The 10,959-nt window shown below is 43.9% G+C and overlaps 1 protein-coding gene across 1 annotated transcript in view; it reads right to left on the bottom strand.

Moving 5' to 3' along the window:
• Nucleotides 1-5,949: 5,949 nt before the first annotated feature.
• The window catches only part of HIC2 (HIC ZBTB transcriptional repressor 2), a 36,624-nt gene continuing 31,614 nt past the window's right edge, over nucleotides 5,950-10,959 (bottom strand). The window contains exon 3 of the mRNA XM_030502436.1: nucleotides 5,950-10,409. Coding sequence (XP_030358296.1) covers nucleotides 8,661-10,373 — 1,713 coding nt within the window. The 5' untranslated portion in view covers nucleotides 10,374-10,409 and the 3' untranslated portion in view covers nucleotides 5,950-8,660. The remainder of the gene's footprint in view (nucleotides 10,410-10,959) is intronic.

Below are 10,959 nucleotides of genomic sequence, written 5' to 3'. Positions count from 1 at the left end.
CAGGCTCATTACCACATCTGAGCTGTTGAAAAACAGCCTCTGGTTTTCTGTAGCTCTTCATCTGTTTGCCTGTTCATTTTTGTCCTTCTCTTTAACCTTGCTGGGTAAAACACATCTCCAAGGACAAATAAAAATGATTTTCTTACCAGTGCTGCTGACTTTGCAACCTGTCAGAAAACTGACTAAACTTGAAGCTCCTTCAGTCAGTCACTTTAAAATATAGTCAGCATTGCGTTTATAAAAAAAAGGAAGAAGAATCAAAAAGAAATATATGAATTCAACACCAGGGTTATTTTGATGCATATTAAGGCATTCCAACAGGCTCTGGGAGAAAACAACAAAACTGTGGTGATGAGTAGTGTGACAAAGGGAAGTGTTGAAAAATACTAGGCTTGGCTCTTGCATTATGGTGAAGATGCTTAATTTGTCTCCATTAAATAGGTATTTTATTGAAGAATCCTTAAGTCCAACAAGCTGGCTTGGGAACCAGAAAACAACACTAAGAACCCAGGCCAAGGAAATGTTCATTAATTTTACTAGAGACACTTAATCTGCCTAAGGAAAGATATCTGGATCTTAACATTTGAGAGGCTGAGATCTGCAGTGGGTGCTTTTGGCACTACTTATAGCCATCTCCCCAGAAGCATTTCCCCTTTTTACCTGCACCACAGGTGGATGGAGAACTGTAATTATTTTTAGGAAACTTTTCTGGCTCAGCTGCTTCTCTGCTCCTTAGAGGCGTGCTCAGGGAGTCAGACTTACAGTCCAAATGGACTGAAGGGATTTATGGATTGGCAGGTCCATCTACCATCTACTGTCTCTGCAAAACACTGTTTTCAAACTGTGGACAAGGCAGAGGTAACTATTCAAAACCAGCCTCAACTTGCTCAGGGTCACAACAAAAAAGGTGAAATTATGATTTCTCCATTATTCATTGCCTGCACATTTACTGTGCACCTTTCTACATATTCTAATGAGCAGTTCATCCTTTCTATATATTCTAATGAGCATCGGATTTTGGCTTATGAGCAGATTGCATAGAGGCTTAAAATGAGAAGTTGTGTGTGGCTCTTTTGGCTCTGTGTATATAGTGGGTGTCTGTGTTGTGAAGTAGCTGGTTCAAATCCCTGGGCAAGAATAAATGAGGAGAAGACATGGAGACAGTCAGCTATAGAAACAAGGTGAACTCTAGAGAAAAAGATGTAATTTTTCAATCAAGCTTTTAATGAAAAGATCATAAAATAACAGTTTCTCATCACTGTACATTAAGACTGCAAATTTCTGAATGCTGAGATCATATTATAATTTCTGTATCTTTTTATATGACACTTGAGTTGAAGCCACAAACTATGTGTGGCTCTGACCTGAATTCAAGCTCTTGAAGGAAATGAACAGAACATTGCAGCAGGAATGTCGGCCTTTCCCTTGCCGTTCCCTCCTTTCCCCTCCCCAGGAAACATCCAGGGCTCCTCGACTGACTGCTAGTTAAGGCTTAAAATTAAAATAAAACAAAGAGAGATGCAACATCCCTTTTTCAGTTGTACTTAAAGTATTCAAATAAAATGGGGAAAAAATATCCAGCCAGCCAGAACAAGATCCTCTCCTCATAGAAGTTATCCCCAGCCAGCCAAACTCCTGTGAAAGTTAGAGAACAGTTGTGCGAGGTGCTTCGATTGATAACTTGTGAATGAGAATGTTTAAAATCATCCCACTCCTCAGGGAAAACGAGCGCTAGGAATTGTGTCCCCTAACTGCCAAGAAATGAGGCATGAAGTATTCTGGTGTAGACCTTCCCTACTGCATCGCACAGGGGTGCTCTGTTCAAAAACACTGATCCATTGATCCCCATGTGTTCAACACTGAGCTTCAAAATACTTACTAAAATTGGGGAAGGAAGGAAAGAATAGGATGGTGATAGGAGACAGCTGAACAAAAGATGCATTTCTAGCTCTAAACTTATATTTCAATGTTTCTGAGCCCAGTTGGTTAAAACAAGGAAAGCAGAATAAATAGTAGTTCTGTTGTGGCACAGAAATTAACTAGGGCTGAAAGGAAGAATCCTTCCTGACCAGGAGGTCCAGCTCAGAGCCTTCTTCCAGCAGAGCTGGAACTGCCTCACAAGGGATTCCAGGTCTTCTCCTTTTACAAGGAAAGCAGCAAATTAAGCGAGTTTAATGGGAAATCATCAAAAGTGAGATTTCCTACTCTGAAAAATGCAAAATACGAGGAGTGGAAAGAGGCTGAGAATCAGCTACTGCTTGCCTGCTTGTCCCCTGCACTAAAATCAGGACAATAAAATACCATGGGACTTCAAACATTGCAACAAGCTACTTTCAGCCATTGAAAGTAACCACCAAATTTTCAAAAACATGGTCAGTTCTGGAGTGCAAGGGTAAGCTGATGGAAAAAGGGGGTTTTACAAGAAATGGAGCGGCTTTGCTGATGTTCAGCAAATCATTAAGTTCAAACAAAAACTAAGAAAAAAAATGCTAGAAGTCTGTTGAATTATTACAGAATTACAGCTCAGAGTTCCTTTAGATTTTAAACTCTTGCTTAAACAAATACAATTCAATTCAAACATGCCATCTCAAGGAGCATTTCTGCTGTCTGGGGAGAGCAAGATGTTTGCTATCTAGAGCTTCCCAAACCCATTTAAAAATGTAGGGAGGTTTTGTCTCTGTTTTCTATTTGCTTTTCCCTTAACTCCAGCACAGCTGATTGGAAAGGTTTGTGAATTTGTCAAATATCCATAAATCAACAAACATCCTTTCTTCATGCTAATTTTTAAGGCTGTAGGAGGTCCATAACTGCTGACTCCACCAATACTGCTGGAACAAGAGGCTTTGTGAAGTACAGCTTGACCCTGGGACTCTAAGCACGTTACGCTACAGGGAATCTGATGCTTCAGTATAGTTTGCAAGGCCCATCAGAAGATGGCACAGAGGCTGTTGGGTTTGGCACAAAACTACTTCTAGGTATCTAAGGCATCAACTCCCCAATTCTGAGATCCTTATTGCTACCACAGTAAACAGTGAGTGAGGGATGAGGGAGAGTAAAGGAGCTACATCCTGTCCTTCAGGCAGGACAAGAGGCTGGTCTCAGTCACAAGCTGCAATCGGAAGCACACAGCTGTTCCTCTGATGACTTTTACCTTCCCTGGATTTTGCCAGCACTCACCTCAGAATTGGTTTTGTGTCACTGAGTGCGCTGGATGTTTCCCTGGTGAAGACCCACACTCCTGCTTTTCAGAACTGAAGCAACACGGTAAAATACTGCTAACCCAGACTTTGAACCTGCACTGCTTGAAAACAATGCTTTCCACACACACGAGAGAGAGGAAATAAAAACAAAAAACCAGAACAGGAATCTTAAAAGAGTGACACTGTAAATTGAAACATTTAAATACAGCAAAACATAAATTCCTCTTCTATGCAAAGCTACAAAAGTCCAGTCTTTGTATTGTCTTCACAGGTTATGGTTTATGGCTATGCTGAGAGTCTCTGAGATTCTTTTTTTTTTTTCTTTTTTTTTTTAATAATTTTTTCTTTTTTTTTTTGAAATCCTGTAGAGAAGACCCTGCGGACACATCTTTGTGTTTGCAACTTTCTGAATTACATTGCAAAACTGTGCATACAGAATCTGAGAAATAAATACATTCATTACTGCACATACATATTGATACAAAAACAACACTGTCAAATAGTGTTTGCACCATCTTTGTTAGATATTAAGACCAGGCAAAATTAATATTTCATTTTCCATCAGCCCCCCCTCAAATCTTTGAGGTGGCTTTGGTGTAGAAGGTAAAAGCTACAAAGGGTCAAGACTAATGATGGGGAGCCTTAATTTTTTTTTTTTTTTTTTATTTGGCTTCAGCAGTATTTTAGCAAACCACCTTCATTGGTCATCTTTAAACTGTCCTAACACGCAAATCAAGCTTAGGTTCCCACCTAGAATGCCTTACGAGTTTTGGTTGGGCTCTTTGCACATGACTATGAGGTCTGGAGTGAATCAATCCAGCTGTTAAATTAAGAGGTGGCTCAGATGGTCCCAACAACATAGCTCAGGCCCCAGCACAGCTCTGAACAGGAGGAGGCAGGTAGGGGCCGTGCTCTTGCCCTCACACCAGACCATTAAAGCTACCCAAGTCAGCGCAGGGAGAGCAGCCACCTCTGCCACAGCCCTGCCCGGCGCAGAGGGGCCCTTCTGAGTTGTGCGTACTCTTCCATGTCAGCAGCCACAAAGCTTCACAGAAGCTGCATGTCAATAGCTCTTTGGTGTCTTCTGTGATCTTTGTGGCTCTTGCTAACTCCCCGACATGCACAGAGCTGGGCTTTGGGGGCTTTTTTTTTTTTTTTTTTTTTTTGCCAGGAATTTGGTTCTGGGGGTTTTTCAGTAAAGGATTGGAAAACGGCTCAGCCCAGCTCCCCATGGCTAACATTAAGGAGATGTGCTGGGTACAGCAGCTCCCACCATCTTCTGACAACATCCTTCTCTCTCTCTAGAGCATCTTGCATCTCTCTTTGCCCTCTTGATACCCTCAGACTCCTCTGAGGAAGAGCTAGGCTGGAATGCCTCCACAACAGTGCCTGGGTCTCACTCCCAGCAACATCTCTTATGGGTTGAAGACAAAGAAAATGGTATCTACGTGCCATATTTGTCATTACCCTCCCTCTCCCTGCCCTCCCGAGCAGCGCTGGAATGCAGGCTGGGACACAGGTCTCCCTCCCAAGCTGGGGAGCGCTGCATAGCCTTCACAGACAAACCAATGGAAAAAGCAAAGATTAATTTTGACTGGCCCCTAGATCTGTTGAGGTCTGAAACTGTAAAAGTTTATGTAAACAATGAGATAAATATATTAGTACTTTTCTGAGCCAAGTGAGGTTCCATACTCATTCAAATGTGCTTTGGTTTAAAAAATAGTTTTGTGAATTTGGGTATGAGCTTCTTTATTCTTTTATACAACTTTTGCTATTTTATCTTTTTTTTTTTTTTCCTGTTATTCCGAAAACATTCTGGAACTAAGTGACTAAAGCATATACTTAAGCTGCCTGGCCTCTTTTTTTTTTTTTAATTTTTGTTTTTTTGTTTGTTTTTAAATTGTTTTATTCCTCTTGAGGCTCTTTGTGTATTAAAAAAAAAAAATAAAATTAAAAAAAAACCAACCAAAAAAAAAAAAACCAAACCAAAAAATGCAACTCCCTCCCCCCCACCCTAAAACTCTTAAAATCTTAAATATGAAACTAGTGTTTTGCTTTCTCATTAAAATACAGAAAAATGTTTGATACAATACTATGTCGTACAAATGCAGTTGAGTATTTAGGCCCCAAGCAGGCCTGAAACAGTCCCTGAAGCTTTGAGTATTATTAATTATTCATTATTACTGTCACAATTTGGAAAATGTTGTTTATACTCAATCTATGGAACACAACTTTACACAGCTACTTGAAAGAAAAAGAACAAAAATCTCCTTTTGTACAATACTCTTGCTGTACACAGACTTTATGTCGTATTGTTTAAGTGCTGGGGAGGGGATAAAGTTAAAAAAGAAAGTTGCTCTGAAAAATGGTTTTAAAACATAGCATTGGGTCCTGAAACTTCAACATGATTCTTAAAGGCTTAAGAAACAAATGACGAGAGGGCCTGCGAGGGGAGAGGCTACATCACCCACACACATGCTTGTAGAAATGGAGTTAAGAGAGGGGGAGCAGGTTATCTGCCTGCTGAGGAGCTCACTGCTTCCTCATGCCTTGGGCTGCTCCATGGCTTGGCTCAGTGGGTCACAGCTTGAGCTGCTGTCCCAGAGCTGGCTTCTGCAGACACCCTCCTGCCATCCCCATCACTGCTGGGCAAACTGCAGGGCCACAAGGGAATGGGGGGACCAGCGTCCCAAACCCACAAGGGAGCTGCAGCCTGAGCCAGGGTGGGATTCAACTCAGCTTTAGGGTGGTTGGAGGGCAGGTAAAGGCAGGGTGAAAGTGCCTAGGAACTAACGTTGCACTGCTGTCCCTCAGCCCTGCTGAGACTTGCTCTGAGAAAAAGGTAGATGGCAGGGCCTTCCCTGTCCTCCCCAAAGGCTATTTTGGGGACATTCTCAGGGGGTTTTGGCAAGGAATCAAGGAAAAAAGAATTCAATATATATTCAAAATGTGGAAGTGCTAAAGACACTAAAATCCCACCTAACCCCCCAGAAGAAAACAGCGCATCTCAGCACAGTTAGGAAAAAACACAAGTCCATGCTCCCCTCTCGCAGGGTCCAGGACAGGCAGACAATGGCACTGGTAGCAGCACCCTGGAGCATGGCGGGAGAGGGGCCAGTGTGTTCCCTGTAACATAACACCAGGCCAAGGCTCAGCCTTTGGGATCTCTATTGCTTGGAGCCTGGGTTCCAGTTTCCTTAGTTCATTCAATTGACCCAAAAACTTCTTATGGACTAGTCTACCTTAACAAACAAACAAAAAAACAAACAAACAAACAAAACAAAAAAAAAAACCAATAGAAAATGAAGCTTATATTCCTTTGTTTTAGTCAAACATGCTCACTTTTTTCTTTTTTTTTTTTCCTTTTTTTGGTCAAAACTTTAAAAAAAATGGTTTTGTTTTTTTTTTTTAAAAAGACAAAGCGTGAGGTCTGGTGAACCTTCCGCAGAGACTAAATTGGTTTGAATGGGGGAAAAACCCAAACAAAACAAACAACTGAGAAAACACAAGTGTAAACCTGACTCAATTCAGAAGGGATGATTCTACTGGCTGTGAATTTTTACCACCACAGTCACGGGAGGCTTGAAATAAGCCATAGCTTTCCACAAGGTCACGCCAACAAAGTCAAGGGGGCCAAGAATTGGTGGGCTGAGTTCTCTGTCTTCTCTCCTAAACCAATAGCAGCTGTTGGCTGTGATGTCTTATGCAGATGTTGCAAGAACATTTTGTTTCTTTTTCTTTTCATTTTTCTTTTTTTTTTTCCTTTTTTCCTTTTTTTTTTTTTTTGTGTGCGTGTGTTAAATTGTCTAAAAGGGAGGATATGAAACACTTTGGTTTGCTTTTTCCTCCTCTCCCCCACCTTATTGCACTCTGGATTCTAGTAAATTATAGGCTGCTATGCCCTCACCCTCTGTCCTGCCAGGTGTTTACAGACTGACCCAGATGTGCTGGGGGAGTGGAAGATGAGAGGGACATTTTCCCCTCCCCATGGGATCCAGATTCAATAAACAAAGCTGGAAAGGGCCCAAAAAGCTCAGAGAAGTTTTCTTCTTTTATCTAAAAGTGACTATAACCAGCCAAGAGACTGCAAGTGAGCCACAGAGCCAGTCCAAGCAGCCAGCACAGCCCCTGGCTCAACCTATTTTTTTCGCTTCGTCTTTGGCCAAGCTTTGCTTAACATTTCTCTAGCTGACTTTTGATGGAAGGACAGGGTGGTAAAAATCCCTTAACTTTAATTTAGCTTCTACTTTTATACATTTAATTACTTACAATAAAAGAAAAAAAAAAAAAAGCCTAATCTTTCACTAACCATCTTATTGTTCTCATGAATTCAAGAGGTAGCAAAGGTGACAAGCCTGTCCACACAGACTCGCTCTTTAGTGAGGGAGGAAAGCTAAAAACATACACACACACAAAAAATAAAATAAAAAACAATAAAAAAGTACCTAAAGAACTTGTAGCAAGTCCAGCCTACATCAAACCCCCTCCCCACCCACCCACCCTAGAATTAACCTCAGACCTTCCAGTTCAAACATTCACATAAACGTTACAATGGTTTTTCCTTTAATAAAACAAGTACCTCTAAGCAAAGAATATTCATACGAAACTACTAGAAAAGTAAAGACGACCCCCTGCTCACTGAAAGAAATTCCCAGGGCATCCAGGCCCTGTTCAGTCATGGGTAAGGCAGAAGAGGTTTGTGTGTTTTGTGGGAAGGAGGTGGTGTGTGGTTACGTGTGCCAAGGATAAAGATCAAAACCAAAAGAGGAAGGCATGGTGAGGAAGGCATCACTCGGGCTGGTGCACTCCCCGCCACCGCCAGGCCAGGGGAAGTTTGGTGGGTTCCACCACTGCTGTGGCTTTCCCACAGTATCTGAAGGGGCTGCCAACTCTGTGAGATGGTCCACAGACACAGCTTCTGCACTTGTGAATGCAAGGCTGTGTTGTTTCACAGCTACTTAGGCCACTGGAAAGGTGTATTTTATTTTCTTTTTGATGGCAAGAAATGCCCCTACTAAGTTTGGGTTTAAGAAAGGAGGCGAGTAGGGTGACAGTAACAGGAAGGAAAGAGGCAGGGAGTGGGGAGCCAGCAGAGGCTGAAAGTTCCCCATGGTCCCCCTCCTACCTGCTCCAGATAATCAGTATGACAATGAAGTCAATGTGTGCAAAAAGAAGTGGCATTTCTTGCCGGATCACCACGATTTGGAGGGAGAGTTGGACTAAATGCATCAGCTTGGCTGTGGACCTTTCTTTTTTTTAAAAAAAGGGAAAAAAGGAACTTTTTTTTTTTTTAAATGTTAAAGCTACATTTGTTTAGGCCTCCCATGACTGAACAGAGTTTGGGGACTTGCCCCCTTTTTTGTTTTTTTTCTTTTTTCTTATTTTTTTTTTTTAAGCAGCAAGTCTACAGAAAGGTAAATCACTGCGGATGGGCTCGAAGCTCATTCTGGAGTCTTTGGCTTATGTGGGAGAGGTATGCATTCGCAGGTGGCTGATCAGATTGCGCTGCTGGGTAAATTTCCCACCACACAGTTGACATTCGTAAGGTTTTTCTCCTGAGTGGACACGCATATGCTCTGTCAGTCGGTACTGCCGGGTAAAGCGCATCCCGCATTCCTCGCAAGCAAAGGGCTTGAGCCCTAAGTGGCTGCGCATGTGCCGTGTCATGGTGCCCCGCTGCGTGAACATCTTGCCGCAGATGTTGCAAGGGAAGGGCCGTGTCAGCCAGTGAGTCTTCTCATGCTGCCGCAGCGTGGCTGGATCCTTGTAGCTCTTCTCACACACTGAACACTTGAAGGGTCGGGATTCTGCGGCGTAGGACTGGTTGGGGTTGGACAAATCCTCGGCTTCATCCTTGCCGCCGTATGTGCCTTCCTCCTTGATGTAAAGGTCTTCCTCGGTGTGTGTCTCCACATGGGCGTTGAGTTGCTCAGAGCTCGGGAAGCCTTTGCCACAGGGAATACAGACATACAGGTTGTCACCGTAGGCCACTGGCTCAAACCCCTCCTGCCGGTAGACGTAGTTGGCACTAGTATGCCCGCCGCTCTCGCTCTCGCTCTGGCCACTGTCGTCACTGTTCTCCTTGCCATTTTCCACCTCCTCCTTACACGGGTAGGGTAGGTCTGCGCCGTACGCCCCAGCCAGACTCCTCTCCACAGACTTGGACAAGGATCCCAGCAGGATACCATTGGGCAGCCCTTCACCCTCGTCCCTGTCTTTGCTCCCCTCCTTTCGGTCGAAGGCATTGTCTTTCTTGATCCACTCCTTCTTGCGGGACGAGTGCCGGAGGCCCTTGCGCTGGCTGCTCTCTGTCAGCGAGTGGTGGCACTCTTCGCTCAGATCCATCTCCATGGGGTCGCTGCTGTCCGCCATGCTGTGAGGGGCTCCTACTCCAGACTCGTCGAATGATGAGGCACTGTTGGCTGCAGGGGCTGAGGCAGATTGGGGAGAGCCGTGCTGGCTTTCGCTGTGCTGCGTGTCGTCATGGGAGGCTGCAACAGGGAGCGACGGGCTTTTTTTGGACAGATCGAGGCCTAGCTCCTGGTCCCCAGTGCTCCCATTCGCACTGCCGCTCCCACCACCGTTCTTACTGGCTCCCCTGCTTAAGGAGTGACAGTTCTCTTGGTTGGAGCTGCTGATGAAGACCTCGTCATCGGAGAGCTTTCCCTTTGACAGCTCTTTTGAGTGCGAGCCCTTCAACCCCTCATTTGACCCTGAATAGCGAGCTTGGATGACCGAAGCAGTGGAAAGTCTCTGACTCCTGGCAGATCTCCCGACACCAAGGCCACCGGCCTTGCCAGCAAAGGACTTGCCGTTCCGCTTCAGCTTCTTTCTGCAGAGAGCTGCCAGGTCGTGCAGTTGGAGGTAGCTTGCTGCGGTGAGGAGAGCATTAAAGTTCTGTTCACCGGGCTGGTCAGTCGTTAAGAGCTTACCAGTATAAATAAAGTCCAAGATCTGCCGGAACACGGTGGGGTTCACCATGTCCGTGTCTAAGTTAATCAGGTTGTCATGCAGGACAAGGGATTTGAAATACATGCTGCTGGCTGCCAGGATGTTCTTATGGGCACGAAACAGGGCATTTTCTACTACAATGATCACATCACAGAGGAAACCTTTGGCTCGTTGCTGGTTCAGCTGCAATAGCAGTTGTTTGGCATGATTTGGCAGTTCCATCTCCACCTTCTCTTCCTTTCACCTTCACCTTACCACCTGCAAAACAGGAGTATGAGAGGGTGTGAACCTGCTGTTTCCACTCCAACAATTCTACATTTAATAGACTGGCTTAACACAGTGCAGTCTATGTTAGGCTTGACACTGACTAAGGAGCTCTGGGTACATTCAGCCCTGCAAGCTGTGATCCTGCTTGGAGTACAGAGAGAATTACTTCTCACATTAAACTTTGACTCAAGTCTTTCAAAAATCAGATTTGTAAATATCCCTTTACAAAAGCAGCCGTCATTGGCTGGAATTACTATTCAAAAGATACCATCAGGGACACAATAGTTAGGTACAGGGGAAAGCTGTTTCCCTCTCTTGACACAAATCTGAAGGGAGGATGAGGAGCAAGAAAAAAAAGGAAGAAAAAAGCAGCATCTACTTCACTTCCATTTGCATATCTGAACATGTAAAATAATTCGCATAAGCTGCAGCTTCCCTGCTTTAACATGTAGTTCGATTCTTGGCTCTTACATGTTGAAATCCTACAACACCCAGCTGCTCTGGAGTTGAGAAAATAACATGTTGCAACTAAATCCATTGA

The sequence above is a fragment of the Strigops habroptila genome, chromosome 11, assembly GCF_004027225.2.
Source record: "Strigops habroptila isolate Jane chromosome 11, bStrHab1.2.pri, whole genome shotgun sequence".
In the NCBI taxonomy this organism is placed as follows: domain Eukaryota; kingdom Metazoa; phylum Chordata; class Aves; order Psittaciformes; family Psittacidae; genus Strigops; species Strigops habroptila.
This window is presented reverse-complemented; position numbering and strand designations above follow the sequence as displayed.